Genomic DNA, 20,576 nt, shown 5'->3' on the forward strand with positions numbered 1-20,576 from the left:
ATACTGGTTAACAAATGAAATATTATCAGATGAGGCTGCGTGTGCGCGTGTGCGCGTGCGTGTGTGTGTGTGTGTGTGTGTGTGTGCGTGTGCGTGTGCCTGTGCGTGTGTGTGTGTGTGCACGTGTGTGCGCGTGTGTGTGCGTGTGTGTGCATGTGTGTGTGTGTGCATGTGTGTGTGTGTGTTATCCACCAGCCCATGGGGTCAGAGTAATCCACAGTGGTGGAGCTACTGAGGGGTTTATTAATATTCTACTTAATTCCCCCCGTCACCTCTGCCTCTGTCCTGCTGACTTTGTCTCTTTGAATTGACCCGGTCTCTCCATAACAAACGATTGTGCAAAATGGATGTCCCCTTCATTTGCGCTGGCATAATGTGGTGATGAAAAATGAAGTGGGCTACTCAGACTGATTATTCATTGGTGAGTAGGACCACTGAAGGGGGGTGGTGTGGGAGACAGATAAATCGCTATGACTTCAAGGCCTTCTGTTTTCGGGAGACTTTCAATTAAAATGGAGGACAAAACATATGGCTTGGTTTGGTCACAGATTACCGTATTTTCCGGACTATAAGTCGCTCCGGAGTATAAGTCGCACCAGTCAAAAAATGTGACATTAAGAGGAAAAAACACATATAAGTCGCACTGGACTATAAGTCGCATTTATTTAGAAATATATTTCACAAAATCCAAGACCAAGAACAGACATTTAATCTGGAAAGGCAAGTTTATTCAACTACACAATAGCACACAGAACAACAGGCTGAATATAAGTCCGGTATGTTAACGTAACACATTAACAGTTATTCAGCAAAACAATAGCATAAAGAACATACCTGGGAGGCTGAATAGGCTGAATTAACATAACAAGCCAGCGAGTCCAACAAGCAAGTTACCAGTAAGCAAGTTCACCAAGCTACCGTTTGCTTAGCTTCAACAAGCTAATGTTTTAGATAACTTCTTCAGGGGTTTCGGAGCAGCATATAGTTGTCACAAGCCCAGAGCGCCCTCTGTTGGCTGTAATAATAATAATACATTGAATTTATATAGCGCTTTTCCGAGGCTCCAAGACGCTGACAATGTAGACGGTAATGTTTACTCCTTGGTTCATGTCAGTCAGTATGAAATTATATATATATTGATATATAAGTCGCACCTGACTATAAGTCGCAGGACCAGCCAAACAATGAAAAAAAGCGCGACTTATAGTCCGGAAAATACGGTACATTTACTCTCTAGACATAAAAAGGATCTTCAAGAGTCGTGGAGAGTTTGGGATTTAGCCCAGGACTTGTTTTGGCCACATTCTGGAAACTCAGTCCATATAATGTCCCCTTGTTTAATTACATGCTGATGAAGAGTAATCATTTTAAAATGTTTACAATGAGACATTTGAGTTCCTCTGGAAGTTATTTCACCTTTAGGCCTACATTTTTAGTCACATTACCATTAATATGATGGGTCATTCCATGTAAGCCAAGACACCCACCATCTCAGATTATTCTGTATGTAGTTAGAAACAAAGATAAGTAATCCTGCCTCATTATTTTGTTGAAATATGGTTTCATTCTTGAGAAATAAGCTAATTGATTGTACCCAAATTGGCCATTTTCATTTTGTGGGATTTATTTATTGTTGGTTTGATTTGGATGAGGAATCCAAACGTCCCTCATGAAGCCTCCAGATCCCTGCTTTAGAAGATTCTGGATCAGCCAGTATGGAATATCTGTTCTCTGTCTGACTAGTCATATGAAGCTGCAGCTTGCAGTTTTGTTTCTTCATGTATTGTAACGTATTTCTGATTAATCTGGTAAAGGTATTAGTCATTGCAGTTTGCCTAATGTCTAATTTTACAGTGTGATAGTACCATTTTCTGTAGATTCAGTAGCTTGGACGTTGAAATCCACTTTGGTCCATTGATTTGACATGGAATGACCCGTGTGTGGTTCAGTATCATTCAATGCCCTGTATTGTATCATCCATCTTGTCACATTTTGTGAAGTGATGTGTGATAAAGCATTAGAGATCACCTCACTTGTATGTCTCTCTCTTCTGCCACTATCCCTCTCTAGTGAAGACCACCATTCTTAACTACCAGAGCCCTACCACGGGCCTGTTCCCAGTCAAGACATGCTCCACCTGCAAGGAGGCCAAGGTGCGGGACTCCCTCTACTGTGCTGCCAGCTCCTGGGCTTTGGCTCTGGCCTACAGGTGAGATATGCCTACAGTATCTAATTACCATATTGTGCCATATGTTTTTTCTGACCTATATTAAGTCTACTCCTGCCCTGTACCCCAGATCTGAGAGTATGCAACTAATGCTAACTACCATATTGTAGTGAACGGGGGGGGGTAGACTAGCTCGCCCTAAGCGGGTATTGAACTCAAGACCTTCCGCTTACAAACCGGCCGGGTCCCCTATCCCCTCTATTCGGGAGAGCATGCCTTTTTATTATTATAAATGTTTTTATTATTATTACAATGTTGTTATCATAAATGCCAGACGCAGTATTAACTTTGAGCTGTGTGGAATATTATCTTAGAAGTGTAATTTGTTTGTATGCTCATGGCGGGTGGGGGAGCACTGGCATGCATAGTGGGTGTGTGTGACTCGGAAAGACAACGCCAAACAACCGCAAGTGTCGATGCTGGCCGTCCCCAGCTTGTTGATAAAAAAGGATGCCATCTGTTGTAAAAAGTTTCAACCTTAGTTAAGGAGTATTATTTTTAATCAAGGCAGTTTGATACCACATGACCTTACTGCCCACTACTGAGCTGTTTGTTATTATATATACATATATATAGGATAACTATAGATCTGATACTGTATATCATGGCTCTGACAGTGTAGTTGTATTTTTTATTTTCTCTTAACTATGCTAATATTGCTGAACATAATGGCTCCTGTATATCGGCGAGATTATCGTATTGGTTGAAACGTGTTCCAAAACATCGATATTTATCTATTTTGGCGTAATAAATGTGGTATTTGTCAGGCTCAAGTTAACAGTACAGTCTGCAACCCTTGAAAATTCAGCAATGTTCTTCCTCCTCCTGTTCTGAATGCTCCATTGTCCCTGCTTGTAAAACAGGTCACCTCCTCTGTTATTAGTACGATGTCCTTCATGTTAAACACAGAGGGGCTCAGGTTGAACGGGAGATCTATAGATGCTCTCAAAATAGTATGGCAATCTCCTTTAGAATGGACTTTCTTCATTACTAGACCTTGTAACAGAATACAGTAGTTTGTCGAAAAACCTACTGGTGTGAGTTTTTCTCCCAGGGGACACAAGTGTAAAAATAGAGAGTGTGAGAGTCGACCAGAGGGGCCTTTCTCATCACTCATGGTTCCTTCCCATTAGCATTGTCACAGGAATTTAATTAAGATGATTCCGATCTGACAGCACAGGCCGATGCCATTACTTACTCTCGTCTACCTCGTGACTGGAGAGGGGAGGGTGGGTGGGCACTGGTAAGGAAGGAATGCAGAGTGTGGTCGATGGGCATACAGTATGTCCACTTCAGACATTGGTCAAGTACATAGTACTTGAAAGCGAATGAGGTTGAGCTTGATTTAGGTTGGAGTTAACCAGTGGTTCCGTTCCAAGCAAATGAAATCAAGAGCAGCTCAACCGTTTGAAAAGATTTCACACAGATGCCCTTTATCCAAATGCCTTTATCCAGAAGCGACTTACAACAAATACATTTGACTAAGTAAATGAATCATCTATCCACCAGTCATAGCAGGAAAAAGTAATCTATGCTCAGGCTCATGAGTGCGTTGCTCTAGTCAAGACAGGAGATGGCCAGGGACCAAGAGTTGAGCTTCTTCTCTGGTGAGGAATGGCGGTATCCTTCTGATGTTGTTGAGGAAGAATCTGTCGGAGCGTGCTGTCCCTGTGATGTGAGGAGATTACAGAGCCAAGAGATTTGGTATGCAGGGAGAACAGTAAGGGCCCTAGGGGGACCCCAGTGGTGAGAGCTCGTGAAGAACAACGATCCTCTGCACGTCACCTGGTAGGAGCGATCACCCTGGTAGGAAGCAAACCAGGAGAGTGCTGAGCCAGAGATGCCCAGTTTTGAGAGGGTGGAGAGAAGGGTCGGGCGGTGTACTGTGTCGAAGACAGCAGACAGGTCCAGGAGAATGAGAACAGAGGAGAGGGAGGAAGCTCGAGCGAGAGTGGAGAGCCTCCGTGACGGCAAGGAGAGCAGTCTCAGTAGAATGCCCAGCCTTAAATCCGGATTGGGGAGGGTCAAGGAGGTTGTTCTGAAGGAGATAGTGAGACAGTTGGTTACAGCGCATTCAAGGGTTTTAGATAAGAAGGAGAGAAGGGATACCGGTCTGTAGTTGTGGACAGGAGACGGGTCAAGGGTTAGTTTCTTGAGAAGAGGCTTGACTCTGGCTGTCTCGAAGGCAGCCGGCACAGCTCCTGTATCTGATCCTATTGTGTATGTAATAATGGAAGCTTTAAGGTGATTTTCAAATGCTGATGAGAGATCAAAATGTCAATGTCGGTTATTCTTTTAGAAGAGAATAGTACCAACCACATAATGCTTGTTATTATTCATCTTGATATTATTTTCTTATCAAATTCTACTGTATAGTATTGATACAAATAGATTGAATTATCTCATCTTCATTGTAAAAGTCCCATGGCGGATAACCATTGTAGTCATTCTTTGCACTGGGCTAGTATCATCTGAACTGATTTAACAAGCTTGTCAGCTCATTTAGCTGTTTTTTCTCTCTGTTTCTCTCTTTTGTCATTGTGGCACTTGGCATCTGTCAACACGCTGCCACGCAGGCGCATCGATGATGACATGGGACGCACCCACGAGCTGGAGCACTCTGCTATCAAGTGCATGAGGGGCATCCTGTACTGTTACATGCGTCAGTCTGACAAGGTGAGTCGAGAAGCATCCACCACATGACCAGACCATAGGAATTTATGTACCCCTTATTAATCCACAATACTGGATTCTTTTCAATGGTTTACAAAGTCAGCTGAGCTATTTACATACGTATTCCAGACTTGGCTATATCAACAAAATCTATTCAATTGAATGGGGGAAATGTGTCCAAACTTTTGACTGGTACTGTATATAAAAACATTACTACTAGGGATGTCCCGATCCGATACTGAGATCGGATATCGACCCGATATTGGTCCTGAATGCTGGATCGGAGATCGGACCAGAAAAAAAAAAGGCTCCGATCCGATCCTACTGTCATCCGCAGTCAAACTTATGTGTATAAGCGATGAGAGAATAAAAACAGTGAACAGAAACACGTGTCGCAGAAATCCTTCACGCAAGTCCTATATGCGCTTAAAATGCGCATAGCGCTTCACGCGAGTCCTATATGCGCTTAAAATGCGCATAGCGCTGCGCTGTGTGCTTCCGGTTTCATTACAAAGAGGTTAACCCTATGTGCCTGACGTCTAACAACATTCAAATTACTCTAACTTCATATTTTTTCGGATTTCAATGTATGACACATCATTTGAAAGCTTATGATCCGTAGTTCCAATCCACAACACGTCGCATTTGTTGCTTTAATAAAGGCTGGCAGTCTTTAATTTAACTGTTGTTGGTGTGGACTATATACTGGGGAGGTATTTGAATGAATGAATGAATGAATGGTCTTTATTGTCATTGCTACAGTACAGGTACCAAACAACGAAATTTAGGAGGGGTGGCTCCCCTGGTGTTAGGAAAAAATAAATAAATAAATAAAAATATTCAGGGGTCAAAAAATTTATACAAATATCGGATCGGTATCGGTATCGCCGATACCCGAAGCCCAGGTATCGGTATCGGTATCGGTAGTGAAAAAGTGGGATCGGGACATCCCTAATTACTACACAATAATACAATAGAATGCTGCTCTTAAATCCTGCTACAGTATATTCTGCTCTGTATTTGTGCATCTCGCTTGCCTTTGACATTGTTCTGTTTCATTTACCCCTGACCTTGACGGCGTAATTTAGGGGAAAGCTTTTCTGTGTCTTAATTATAATGCAGCGTTTATACAGTTAATTACACAGTGCAGGCTCTCATTAACATCTGTCTCAGCCACTCACAGAAAACATGGCTTTTTTAATGGACCCACAATACAGAGAGACTGTCCAGCATATAGTATTAAAACAACTACAGAGACACAATAGGTATTTAGATTGAGGTCGCCAGGGTGCCACAGTTAACTGAATTGGGAAAACAAAAACACAGATTGAAAGGATTAACCACATGCACACGTGTGATTAATCACTAGATTTGAGGACAAAACTGTTTATACAGTATGGAGCTCAGATCTCTCTCTCTCTCTCACACACACACACACACACAAATATACTGCGACTTGCAATCTTTGTCCCACTGATCTGGAGATTTGTCAGTCAGTTAATTTGTTAACAGTGGCCTGTTTTGACATGCAGATTAACAGCATTTCACTTTAAGATGTGCATTTGATTTGCACAGCTGTATGTACAGCTTCATGGACAATGCTCAGCAGAACATTGTACAGTACTGAGAAAATTTGAAAAATGGGCCATTTATTTTTAACGCCAAGAGTGTGCCGGAAGGGGGTGATTTGAGAATCATCTGCAGTGTTTCCTCCAGGAATTTTTACAATGGTGGCGGGTGTCCGTGACCGCGCGCGCAACGCGCGCGAATTTTTTCGCGTGCACGCGCATGAAACGCGCACGCGCGCTCAAAACAAAGTTTTTTTTTTTTTTTTTTTTTTCTAATCACAGCCAAAACTAGAGGATGGCCAAAAAAAAATATATATGAATATACAGAATATAAACTTGTGACTGACAGTCACATACACACACAAAGATCATCAGCTATAATATAATACGAAGTAGGCCTACATGAGCACAAAAGCGGCTAACGTTACTGATTAACTGTTTACTGTAGTGCAGAGAGATGGTAGTCGTAGGCGGCATATCAAATGACAAAGCTAAACGTTTAATGAAGGACATGAACGATTGTCAACAACACACTCAAGCAGTAAATAGAACAGTCTAAACAACTTGGGTACTACGGACGGAACAATAGTCTCAACCTATAGTTCCGTGCGTGAATTATGTCAACCCACCACATTACAGAAGTAAAATCACAGTCAGATGGAGCATTCGGTAAACAGCTGAGTATCAGCTGAGTTAAAGAAAACAAACTCTTACCTTTGATGAGACCCACATGAGCCCTGTTTTCCCGTACTTCTCCCGTGTGTCTCTTATTGTCCAAATGTTCCCTGAATTTTAGCTGCATGTTTTTCCAGCATGTAATTCCGTTGTCAATAAAAAAATCGTCTCCCCTTCTTTTCCCCTTGACAATACTGTGTCGTTGCTAAAGTGACGGCACATAAGAATCGTTTTTTGACTTGCTAATGTCTGCTAAAGTAGCACTTGAAACTGGCGCCGTTCTCTGGACTGCAGCTGCTCCCGCGTTAGCATTAGCATCCATCTTTTCTTCTCCCTTCTCACCGTCACGAGCTCAAATGACACTTGTCGGCCGATCTAACTCTTAACACTCACTTACAGGACTTCTGACACCATGTCGTGTTATTCTATTAAACATACACGTGAGTCCTTCTGTATTTCAATGTAAGTGTCTTTATTTTAACTCGCTCTGTAAGCTCTACAATACCGGTCTCTTGTTGTCTCGTCGTAACCTGCCCACCTGACCTGGGGGGTATTCCATCAACGTCGCTAAAGGAAAATCCTGGCTTATTTTTGATAACTCTCGCGAGACCTATCAGAATATGCCTGGATATTTGTAAGAACTCTCGCGAGATTTATCAGACTAAACCTGGATTTTCCCTTTAGCGATGTTGATGGAATACCCCCCGGATGTCACTACGGTGGCCTGTACACAATAACAATAATACCACAGTTCACATTTAGACCAATCAGGAGCCCTTGTGTCACGTCGTCAACTGAATGTCATTAATCTGATTTTGGATCAGCGGTTAGAGAGAGATGGGCGTGGATTTAGGTGCACTTTTAGTCAACATCCATTATAGCGCTGATCTAGGATCAGATATATTTTAATCAGCTAAAATGATCTTTTTTTTTTTTTTTTTTTTGAGAACTTTTTTTGTTTTTGTTTTTGTGGACTGAATCAATTCGTGGCGGAGGAAATTCCATCGTGGCGGCCCGCCACCAATAAATGCATGTAGAGGAAACACTGATCTGCTCATGGAGAAGTGTGAGAAATGAACCCTACTGTAGCAGTCAGTCCACTGTATGATTCACACAAAATCAAGTCACTGACTCCTGTAGGAGCCTCTGGCGTATGGGGCAAGGCTGCTCCGCATCTCTGCAGATGTCAGAGACTTTGGTGAGAGCAAAGGTCATCAGCCTTAAGCACCTACCGGACCTGGCTGGGCCCGCCTCGCAGGACCCGGCACGGGTGGTCGAGCTCCTGGGGATGAGGTCGACACGATTCGTCTACCAACTGCTGGGGGGGGGTGCAGACAGGCTCTGTCAGTGGAGGACTGGGAAACACTCCTGGAATACAACAGTGATCCTCAAGTGTTCGATGCCAGCGCTCTTTTCCCCCCCCCGACTGGGGATTAGGTCCAACATACCTGTGTAAAACCACACTGGACAACAGCTTGCTTTGGGGGGTTGGATGGGATAAGACAGCGGGGCTGGATGCGATAACAGGGAAGGTATTGTACAGGGGTTGTGTTACTGTGCTGATCAAAGACAAGCTGCAGGGCAGGGCTGACATCTCATGGCGGGTAAAACTGGGCATAGAGGAGAATACGTTCATTTGTTTTTTTGATGTTGTTTTTGTTTGTTTGTTTTTGTGCGTGTGTGTGTTTGTCAGGTAGATGTGTCGTGTTCTGAGAATGTAAGAAGTGCCGTCGTGTACACATGTAACATTCACTCTCTCTCTCCTCTCTCTTGCTCTCTCTCAGGTGGAGCAATTCAAACAGGATCCAAGTCCCTCTAAGTGCCTTCACTCCATATTCAACGTCGACACAGGGGATGAGATTTTATCCTACGATGACTACAGTCACCTCCAGGTACACTGCCCACATTCATTAGCAATGTATATATTAATGTAGCTAAATATAGATAATGGAATGGCACAGAGGGGATTCATGCATTCATTAAAGTTATTGAGAGAATGTATTACCCATTAGTAAACGGGCAACAGTCATTTACAATGCAGTAGTTTGGGCATATGCCACACATATACTGTAGCTTTGTCCATCCAACCAATCAACTCTACCACTTTCTACCTCTCAAGCAAGCAACTCTCTCTACACTCCACTGAAGTACCCCTGGCTCATCTATCTATCAGTCTATCTATCTAACATTCTATCTATGACCTGCTTATATACTATGTACCTAACTTGTTTTTCTAATTTGGAATATTTTCATGTTGGCGTTGGAAACACATCTAGTTTTGACCTTCATTGTTAAACCTTTACTATAGTAAAGACTGTGCCCCTCTCCTTCCCTCCTTCCCTCAGATTGATGCTGTGTCTCTCTTCCTGCTCTACCTGGTGGAGATGATCTGCTCCGGCCTCCAGATCATCTACAATACTGATGAGGTATGTACTGTATAGCCCAGTTACATGACATCCCTAGAAACCCCCCCCCAGCAAAACAAAGCCAAAAACGAACCACAAACAAATCAGATTAAAGTAGCTTTAGCTTTAGCTTTAAGAAATAGAAACAGCGCGCCTGGTAAAAGAAAGCAAATACACTCATGCAGCTTTTGGACCGAAGCAACTAGTTAGGAGACTCAAACTGATAGTTGGAGCATTCTTTTTCCCCCCGGAAACAGAACATAACTCGTAACAGCTCGTAACATGTGTAGTTAGAAATCTTCAAGTCAATCACGTAATTTCCCAAATTCTACAGGTGTAAGGCCAGCTTAAGTGTGAGGCAGTGACTATAGAGGTGAAGTACTGTCCTCTATCTGGGGTAGCTGTTGCAGGCTTGCTGTTTATTTGTCTCCTGCGTTCTCAAGGCCTATGGGAACATTTGTGGTTCATTAATATTTATAATATCCATGCCTGCTAATTGAGAGCATTACTTTTTTAGGCACACGGGTGAAATGATTGCCTTTAGAAAAAAGCTTTTGTTTATCTAGACTTGTTTGAATTATCTTAAAAAATAAATAAATAAATAGAGCAATTCTATAATGTTGTTGTAACATTATGCCGTGAAGCAATTACAGTCAACATTCACTTTGTTTACACCCCCCATCACCCCACCCCACCTCAGAGTTTATGGAGCCAGTCCTATTTACAAAGCTAGATCATTTTATTTGTTGATCATTTGCTTCTATTCACTATCCCAGAATACAAATATGAAGTTGTTGTTAATAAACCTACGGCATATTAGACTGCATATTATTGTGCGAGGAGCAAATTCACCCTACTCTGATACTTACTGACTAAACTGCAAAATCCTATTGAAGTGGACATGGCCCAACATGTCCCAGAGCCATGAACCATGCAACAGTTTAATATACCCGATCTCCCGGCTCCCGCTGTACTATATATTATAGAAGCTGTCCTCATTCAAACCAGTGTACACCAAGTTGTATTCATTATTGTACAGCATAGCATAACTAACTACTGCGCAAAGTTCCAGACTGAAGAGCTATTAGTACCGTTGTGCAAGTCCAGTTTTTCGTCACAGAGAATCAGAATATATTTATATATAGTGATAATAGAATATCATGGGAATAGGAGGCTGTAGAGGGCAGGCAAACACTAGGGGTATGGTTTTGTAGTTCTGCAGGAGTTGCAGTTCTGTTGAGGAACAGAAGGGAGAGAATGAAGAGGCTCGTAATGAGGCTCTAGACTGGACACCTTTTATGACCCCCTCATCAATACCACTCATTAAGATGCTGTACACCATGTCTCGTTAATCACTTGACTCAAGGCCAAAATAAAACCACTGTTAGGTCTCTTTCCCCTCGTCTTCCTTCCTCTTCTCTCCCGTCCTATTTCAACATGGCGAAGGACCTCTTCGTCTCCCACATTTTAAATACCCTTCTTTTCCGGTATATTCACTTGTGTTTACATTCAAGTCCTCACAGTTATCATGCCTCTCTGTGTGCTTTCTCTTGTGGCCTAATGCGTGTATTACCAGGTGAAATTTCAGACATGGTTTTGATTGCTTTGATCATGTGACAGGAGGATGTTTTTCTTTAATAACACTGAAAACTAAAATGCACCAGTAGTGGGTATTTTCTTGGTTGGATGATATACTGTATTTGATAGAGTTGAAATGAGAGAGGGTTTGTTAAATATTGATCTGACAATGGAGCTCTGTGTGTTTGTTGTTTTTGCCTGCAGGTATCTTTCATCCAGAACCTGGTGTTCTGTGTGGAGCGGGCTTACAGAGTGCCTGACTTCGGCATGTGGGAGAGAGGGAGCAAGTACAACAACGGGAGCACAGAGCTCCACTCCAGGTTGGTGTTCTCCCTCTCCCCTCCAGTGTGTAGATACAAGTATACTACTAAGTGCAGATCTTCACACATTTAATATTGTAGAAGGCTCAAGGCTAACAAAACACACACACAAAGATACAATTCGAATGGAATTCAGGAATTTTATTAGGGGTTATTCTTTATCCAGGGGTATTCCAAAAGTGGATCCTCTTCCAAAACAGTTCGATACACAGGGGGGGGTAATCCGACAGTCTATGTCACAGCGGGTAATCACACAGATACTTCTCTCCTACTTGGGCAGCCTGCTCCCTCTTTTATCCCCAAGCCCTGGTGGCTTGACAATTCACAGGTGTGCCTCGTTGGGGCAGGAAGTCTGTGTAAGGCTTGCCTCGTTGGGGCAGAAAGTCCATATAAGGCTCGAGGGTGGAGCCAGTGGGCTGCAAGATATCTTACTTCTATTCTCACTCCCCTCACCGCCCCCTGTTATCTCCCACAATAAGTTGTTTCTTTATTTCTTTACCGCTACAGTCTACTGTATATTTTCATCCAAGAAACTGTTCGGGCAATAAATGCAGAAGAGAAACACTGCTGACAATTGTAAGTGGGACTTGCCCACTTGTATAGTGTATGCCGATGACCACCATGTCGATGTAATGGATCTGCCTCTCCCTTTCTCTCGAGATCTTGATAATGTTTCTCGATGTACTCTGTGTCTTATCTCTGGAAAGCATTGTGTGATTCTCCCCAAAGAAAGCTCATCTATTGGCAGCAACTTGCCACAATATCTTTGAGCAAAGATAACAGATTCAGGGTGACATTTTTCAATTCTTAACGAAAAGCACAAGCAATGTGGAAAGAACACAGTAATACTCACAATACTTTCACCAGGATGTATGTAAACTTCTCAGTTACGAATGTCCATGAGAAGATGGGTCTTATTAATGCACATTTAAAAACAAAATGTGTAGCATCTGCTTTAATCAAATGAGGAACGTAGGGTGTTCTTAGCATGGATCTTACTACCAAGTAATTAGAGCTGTTCAGAGCAGTAGCCAATGTGAGCTTGTGTGGCTTGAAGCTATGTCTCTGAGCCTCTTTCAAGGTATAACATATAAACTAACATATAAACGAAAATATACTGTGTGCCTACATACACTCACTGAACACTTTAGGAGCACTATACTAATACTGGGTACGGCCTCCCTTTGCTCTCAAAACAGCCTCAATTCTTCGTGGCATTGATTCCACAAGATGTTGGAAACATTCTTTGAGATTCTGGTTCATGATGTGATGATTGCATGACAGTGCACTTTCAAACTGAATTTCCCATTTTACCACATCCCTAGTGTATTCAGATCCTGTGAAGAACACTGAACTCATTATTATGCTCATGAAACTAGTCTGAAGCGACTTCTGCTTCGTGACGTTGTGCATTATGGGTTAATACTCAAATAGGCTGTGGCATTCAAGCAATGATTGATTGGTACCAAGGGCACCAAGAAAACATTCCCCGCATCTTTACACCACCTGAATGAATGAGAGGGTGTACAGGTGTTCCTAAGTGTTCAGTGAGTGATTCTATGTGTGTGTGTGTGTGTGTGTGTGTGTGTGTGTGTGTGTGTGTGTGTGTGTGTGTACACACAAAAATACACACACAGTAGTAGACTCCCTTGTTTGGTTCTACACTATTTCCACATTTCCTTCTTTGACTTCCAACTGAAGAATCACACTCTGAAGTGTTGACATCTTAGCTGTGTTGTCCAGGCAGGTTTGGTCAGAAAGTCGATAGACTTTCAAAAAGCCCTATGCAGCTTGATTGTGATCGTTGGTGATGATTTTGTCAGAGAGGCGGCAGCATGGATCGGGGAGCTGGTTTCAACTGTGCTCTTTTAAAATAAGAGGAAAATTACCATCTAGTTTTCTGCATTTTGCATCGATTTGGCCTCCTCTAATGGTATTGAACACATTTTCAAGTCATCAAATCTCTCAACTATTCATTGCCAAGTTTCCTTTTTCATTCTAGAGAGAGGAATAAATAAAGGAATTCATTGGTATTTTCTCAGCCTAGTGGGCATTGGACATAGTGTGAAGTACCCTACATTAAGCACTTATAAACATTATATTGTGACTGTCTTGCACATATTGTAAAGGTCACCAATAACCTATTTTGCTAAGCTTAAAGGGGTCTCTTCTTATTTCCTTGTGTACCACTTTACATGTGTGGATCTGTGCTTTAGTGCGTGTGGAGCTCCAGCCCTATTCTAATATCAGCCAGTAGTCTGTGCCTGTGGTTTACAGGATTTAAATGAAATTGATGTAATTTCAATGAAATCGATTGAAACATGTTGCACTGCATTGAAGACCCCCCCCCCAGCAAAATTAGGCAAATATGGCTGATTATTCTCCACAATTAAATGTCACTTCAAAGTAGGTAGGCTATGGTAAAGAACAGGATATTTAGTTGTTGGAATTCCTCAGACAAACCTGTCCTGAACTCATTGGCATTCAGAGGTGGTATTTTGAGTCAGAGGTTGTGATTTCACAAGAGTGTAAAGTCTAGAATGCCTATTTGGAGGTAAACATCTTTACAAAATGGGAATATCAAATCTTGTGCAGAGCCAGAAGTGTGTAAAAGGTGCGGAGCGCAAAGAAATAAGAATAGACCCCAAAGTGAGCTGATGATTAAACTTTCAATAGAAAATGTTGAGGAGAAAGGAGAGAATTGGGTAAAAGGGTGAACGACTTCAGTCTCCATTTGTAGTTTGTCACTGTATGTTTGCAATTAAATAACCGTTGATAAATGTAATATAAAGAAAGGAAAGTAAATTATAATATGCATTAACTGTGATAAGAAAACAACAACATTTCTCTCTATTGCAGTTCTGTGGGCCTGGCCAAGGCTGCCCTCGAGGCCATCAATGGATTCAACTTGTTTGGAAATCAGGTAATTGATTTTATCCTCCAAGTTCACTTTCTCTCCTCCTCCACCTGTTTCCACTTACTGTTTGATTTGATTTGATTTATTAGGATCCCCATTAGTGATGCAAATGGAATAATAAATGGTGCACTTATATAGCACCTTATTCCAAAGCGCTTTATAATAGCCTTTCATTCACCCATTCACACACCCATTCACACACCAATGGTGGCAAGCTACCATGCAAGGGGCCGGCCCACTCATTGGGAGCAATTTGGGGTTCAGTGTCTTGCGCAAGGACCCCTCGACATGTGGTCAGCCAGGGATCGAACTGCCGATCTGCCGACCTTGCGATCATCAGATGCCGGCTTTACCTCCTGCGCCACAGCCGCCCCAGATGCAAAGCGTCAGCTATTCTTCCTGGGGTCCACACAAAACATATATAAGAAATCATCGCAAAAACATACAACAAAGAAGAATAACATCAACATACATAACATCACAAAACATAACAAAGGAGAAAGAAAGCAACAACTTAAAACAAATACCCCCAAAAATACAAAATAAATAAAAGTCAGCAACGGCCTCAGTTTTTGGTGAGCATCACAAAACACATAACAAAGAAGAACCCTCCACACACAACAATAAATAATATGAATAAATACTGTGCAGAGATAATACAAAAAAAGAAGAAAAAAGTTTAGGATATTAATTACCCAATGTATTCTACTCCTGTATAACAGCTTCTGGTGCATTGAGATTGCATTATAGATAGCGGCAGATTCATATTTCAAATCGGCGGTTGGTAGATGATCATGGCAGAATTCTTGAATTGAATTCATTTGAAACCAGTACTGTGATGCAAATGACCTGATGTTACCAATGCCATTAACGTTGCACACAATCAGGGGCTTTTATTGAGTGTGGTTATGTAGTTGTTCGAGCTGAATACATTAACAGCTTTGATAGATCGCCACTTCCCTTTTTCTTAATTTCTTTCATTGCTCCTTGTTGTGTCCATTAGCAGGATTAATTTGTTTTGGTGTCTCGAGGAAGTCAAGACAGGAAGAAGGAGGGGCCATCCATTACATGTGCTAATGGATTGGAAAAGTGAAGACGTCCACCTAGCATTCTTATACTCCTGAAAACACTCTTTTGTGTTCACGTTTCGTCCATTCATGAGCATAGAATGAGTCGTTTCAACCAGATAATGCTCATCAACTTCACCGTGAGTTTATGCCAGTTGAACATCTCTGGATAAAACTCACGCATGCACGCACACACACACACACACACACACACACACACACACACAATATACATATAATACAGTCTAATGCTCTGATTAACCGACTTAACATGTCTATATGGAAGTGTTCAGCCAATCCAAGTGTTTAGCCAAAACTCTCTGCCAGATGACCGTTGTTCGAACTCAGTCAGTCCCATAGTAGTAGTGGGAGAGTGAATGGAGGTAAGCTACTAAGATGCATAAGTCATGATGGAAAGGATCACACACCCCGTCCCACAACCCCTTGCATTATGCTCATCACTATGGACGTCAGTCAGTGGCTAAAAGCTTGAAATGGGCTCTGGTCCAAATCATACATAATGCATGTGACATGCATAAGAAACTGCTTAGAATGTAAGAAAGTTTGTAACCTTAATGTGGGCGTTGTTGATGGATCCGTCAAGAAGTGCATGGATGAGGGGACATTTGGAACAGTAACGTTTGAGGTCTGTCAGTCAAGAGCAGGAAGTGAAAAAAAAAAAAAATGCACTCAAGGCTATATTCAAATATCCATGCTTGCATACCAGTTACAATGCATAACCAATACTATACATTGCTTTGTTATAGTGTAGATATTTAAGCATACTGTAGCCGTGTGCTATGGTTACTGTTCTACTCTGAGAGGCTTGTGGGTAGATATACTGCGGATGAAAGAAAACTGTAAAAACGAGATGTGTCATTGAGGTGATTGGATGACTCATCATGGTTGAAGTGCTCCCACACTGTGCTCAAATTATAGGAAAGAAACCAATGCTGAAAAACAAAATGGTTGTGTCATAAAGTCTCTCTTGTGTAAGGCCAGAGGGTTTAATATTGTTGTTTTTGAAGCTGGTGTTGGTCTGATGAGGTGCCATGTGTGATATTGGAGTTCGGCTTTCTTTTTTTTTTCTTTTTTTGTTGTTAATGTTTTCCCTGTTCAATTGCTAAAAACGATGCCATTCTTACTGTGTTCTTGAAAGTGTGTGTGTGTGTGTGTGTGTGTGTGTGTGTGTGTGTGTGTGTGTGTGTGCGTGTGTGTGTGTGCGTGTGTGTGTGTGTGTGTGAGCGCTCACACGCATGTGCCGATCCTTCTGTTCATGTGTAGCTGTTCAGCTGTGTGAGATTTGATTTACCTGCAAGTGTGAGTGAGACAGTAACAGATATTTATTTTCTCACCTAATCAAAAAGAGGTAAAGTGGCATTTTACCCAGTAGTGCCTTATAAATCATCTTATAAATCAGCGTACCGGTATATGAATGCTTCAGCCTATGCAGAGTCAAGAGCGAGAGATAACAATGATGTGTCAGACATTTGTGATTGGTAATGAACCTGAGAGCCGTGTGATATACTGAATCAAGTGCTCTCAGGGTCATAGTTGATGCATGCATAATACAGTATAGGTCTGGATATCTGTGGAGATGGTGGTGACAGCTGCTATGTGACAGGCCAATATCATGCCATGCTGGGCACAGCCAGTAGCTGTCGTCCATGCCCCGCAGTGGCAAAAGTCTCACAATTGGCCATGTTGGAAGGCAGAGCTTTAAGAGGGGGGGGCACTGGCTTTAAGCTACTTTAACCTTGTTTGAATCGAAACACAGTGAACAGTAGCTATGTCCATTTCATCAATGAAATTGAGTAACAACCAGTGAATATGAGGCTTGTCTGTGCTCTGTGTGTGGTGCAGGGCTGCTCCTGGTCGGTCATCTTTGTGGACCTGGATGCACACAACCGGAACAGACAGACACTGTGCTCCCTGCTGCCCAGAGAGTCCAGGTCCCACGTGAGTGAAGACTGTAGGCCGTTTATTGCCAAACACCACGTCGTACCAGACCTGAATTAAATACAAATACTTGAGAGTTTTTTGCCAGGGCTATTCAATAGGTTTAATCATATTAAATAGCTCAGGTATTTGAGGGTATTTGATATATATTTGACCCAGGTATCTTCAGCAGTAGAGGGTAAAGTGCTTGTTGTCAAGAAGTGAGTGAGTGAGTGAGTGAGTTTAATTGGGGAGATTGAATGAATAATTTGTGCTGAAATGTACTCACTTTGTAGGTGTTTTAAGTGGAGAGAGACAGATGTGGGATCAGAGTTAGGCTAGAGGTGCAAGGAGAAGATGAAGGGTGGGGGGGGGGGGGTGGATGGAGGGAGGGATGGTTGAGAGTACAAGGCTTATGCAAGCACAGCATTAAACCTCTTAATTATATATGAGTCTCTGACTAATATGTTATTAAATGTCACTTTTTAATGTTGGAAAGTGTCCATTAGTCGCGAGAATGGGTCCCCTGGTGCCTTAACCCTTTACCACCAGGGAGACAGGGAGACTACAAGGCACACAGGAAAAAGGCTATATTTATGGGATTTAGGTTTGTTCCAAATGATTTCATACTTTAGACGTTGCAGAATGTAGGTTATGCACTTTACTGCTGAATACCTGTGCACTGTAGTATTATTGTCTCCACCTGATTGTTACGTGCAACATTCTATGTGTATAATTATTTATTTATTTTAACGCAAAAAATTGACATTCTACACCGTTAAAGGGGCAATCTTTTTTTTTGTGCTATTTCAGCTCTTTACCAAAAAAGGGACGAGACTGCTTTGTTGTTTGAATTCCAGATTGCCCCTTTAATAAAAGGCTGTATCTATGTGTCACATGAAAAAACTAACTGTGAACCCGTCACAGAACACGGACGCTGGCCTCCTGCCCTGCATCAGCTACCCGGCGTTCGCCGTGGACGATGACGCCCTCTGCAGCCAGACCCTGGACAAGGTGGTGCGCAAACTGAAGGGGAAGTATGGCTTCAAGCGCTACCTGCGCGACGGCTACCGCACCGCCAACGAGGACAAGAACAGGAGATACTACAAACCCGCCGAAATGAAGGTTGGTCTGTCTGAAGGTTTAAAAGCCAAATCTCCAAGGGGTATTTCTACTGATCACAGAAGCCAAATCCTGGATTTGATCACACTCTGTTAAAAGGGCTTAATCTGTGTCTTAAAATGAGCCCTGAAATGATCTTTTTTTATTGATGTGCTCGTCTTCCTCAGATTTTTGTTAATTCATCTTTTAATCCTGCTGTCTTTCCCCCTCGCGTCAGAGGCCACACAAGTGTGTCTGCTGTGGGTATAAATCCCATCGGATTTAGTGCACTGAAGCCATATGAGCTCCAGAATTAGCTGCTGTGTGTGCATGCGGGGACTGAATTGGAAACAGGGCAGCTACTTAACACAGAGCAAATCATTGCATTAGCCGCTGCACTGACCCCCCAGAATTAATGAGCTCGGATTTAAGAGAGAAATCGAAGGGGGGGTCAGGCGTTTCAGTTCACAGGGCAGAATTCCAAAACAGATGAATAAGTGGAGCTTCACGTTAAAGATTCATTAGAGGTTTTAGGCGAAGGGGCTATCAACAGGTCACTGTCACCTCAGTGGGTATATGGGAAGCTGGATGTGACATCCTAAAATCCCTCATGAATAATTGTATAGCTTTTTATTAAACCAACATGTTTTGCTATTTCGTAATTCATGTAGTATGAAGTACCATTAGATGCAATGTAGTCTAATATATGCCATTTAGCGGTTGCTTAGAGTGACTTACATTGCAGTGAGTGCATACATTTGTCAGTATATATGGTCCCAGCGGGAATCGAACCCCCAACCTAAGCGTTGTTAGTGCCATGCTCTACCAACTGAACCACAGAGGACCACACTAAGTCAGACTCTCCATTTAAATGGAGAGTAAAGTTTTGACAGGAAGGCATTGATTCCAGATTTACCTCATTCAAGTACGCATTGCTTGGTACTGTAGCTTTTCCATGGTATTTACCTGTTACCAGTAGAAGAGTGCATCCTGGCGTGTCATATACACTTCTGTCTGTGTAGCAGCTGAGGTACAGACCTCATGGGACAACTGGTTGTTTACTGCACAAGTACTGTGGGCCTCAGTGCCTGCGCTCTACACCCCAACACCACCAGCACTTTATCTAATCACCGCCATTTTGTACCTTATCTCTGCTGGCACACGCACACACGCACACACGCACGCACGCACGCACACACACACACACACACACACACACACACACACACACACACACACACACACACACACACACACACACACACACACACCCACACACATATGCAATGCAGTTAACACACACACACACTCATACACACACACACACACACACACACATATGCAATGTAGTTAACACACACACACACACACACACAAACACATGCGCACACACACACACACACACACGCACACTTCCAGCACACATACAGCACATTGATAAAATGATACCTGCTCTTTTCCTTATAACTCTCTTCCTTATAACAGCCAAACGTGTGAAAAGACGTATGACTATTTCGATTAACAGCTTTTATTACATTATGTTGTAATCTCTCTTTTATCTCCTTTGCCTTGGAGATTATCTGCAGAGATTGGGTACGGCAATAACAAAGTCTTAATTACATTTTCAGGAGGGCTTGAGAGCCGCCACTCTCAAAGTCGAGAATATCTAGTAGCCGCCTTTACCACCAGTGATATCCTTTATTCAGTGTTCAGATAATTCTAACCGTAATGAGTCATAATGTAAATTGGCCACTCACTTTGTACATATAAGCATTAACAATGCTTTATTTGAGCTTTGGTCTTGGTCTGTGTGTTATTGAGGTAGAACATAGTGTCCATGCCAGATTAAGAATGTGAGCGATCTTTGAATTATAGAGAACTGAGAACCGTATTCTGAAACATGATCAATATACTTAAGAAGGCACTCAACACTTACATCATCCTCACACAGTCACTTTTCAAACTCCTGCAGTTGAAGAAATGATTCAGAAATGTATTATTAATTGCTGTTTCGCTTCTCAAACATCTCTACATCCCAGTTGTTTTTTTGTAGAGACCCAGATGATTTATGTAGAGAAGGGGAGGAGAAAGGCAAAGTTTTAAACTC

At 42.2% G+C, this 20,576-nt stretch overlaps 1 protein-coding gene across 1 annotated transcript in view; it reads left to right on the forward strand.

Moving 5' to 3' along the window:
* Positions 1–20,576, forward strand: part of phkb (phosphorylase kinase, beta) — a gene marked incomplete at its 5' end in the record, with an annotated part of 64,539 nt that overhangs the window by 6,255 nt on the left and 37,708 nt on the right. The window contains 8 exons of the mRNA XM_080529926.1: positions 2,071–2,209; positions 4,804–4,903; positions 8,928–9,035; positions 9,489–9,569; positions 11,331–11,446; positions 14,306–14,369; positions 17,294–17,389; positions 18,296–18,493. Of these exons, the coding sequence (XP_080386052.1) occupies positions 2,071–2,209; positions 4,804–4,903; positions 8,928–9,035; positions 9,489–9,569; positions 11,331–11,446; positions 14,306–14,369; positions 17,294–17,389; positions 18,296–18,493 (902 nt within the window). The remainder of the gene's footprint in view (positions 1–2,070; positions 2,210–4,803; positions 4,904–8,927; positions 9,036–9,488; positions 9,570–11,330; positions 11,447–14,305; positions 14,370–17,293; positions 17,390–18,295; positions 18,494–20,576) is intronic.

The sequence above is a fragment of the Nansenia antarctica genome (genome assembly GCF_963989245.1).
Source record: "Nansenia antarctica genome assembly, chromosome: 4".
Taxonomy (NCBI): Eukaryota; Metazoa; Chordata; class Actinopteri; order Argentiniformes; family Microstomatidae; genus Nansenia; species Nansenia antarctica.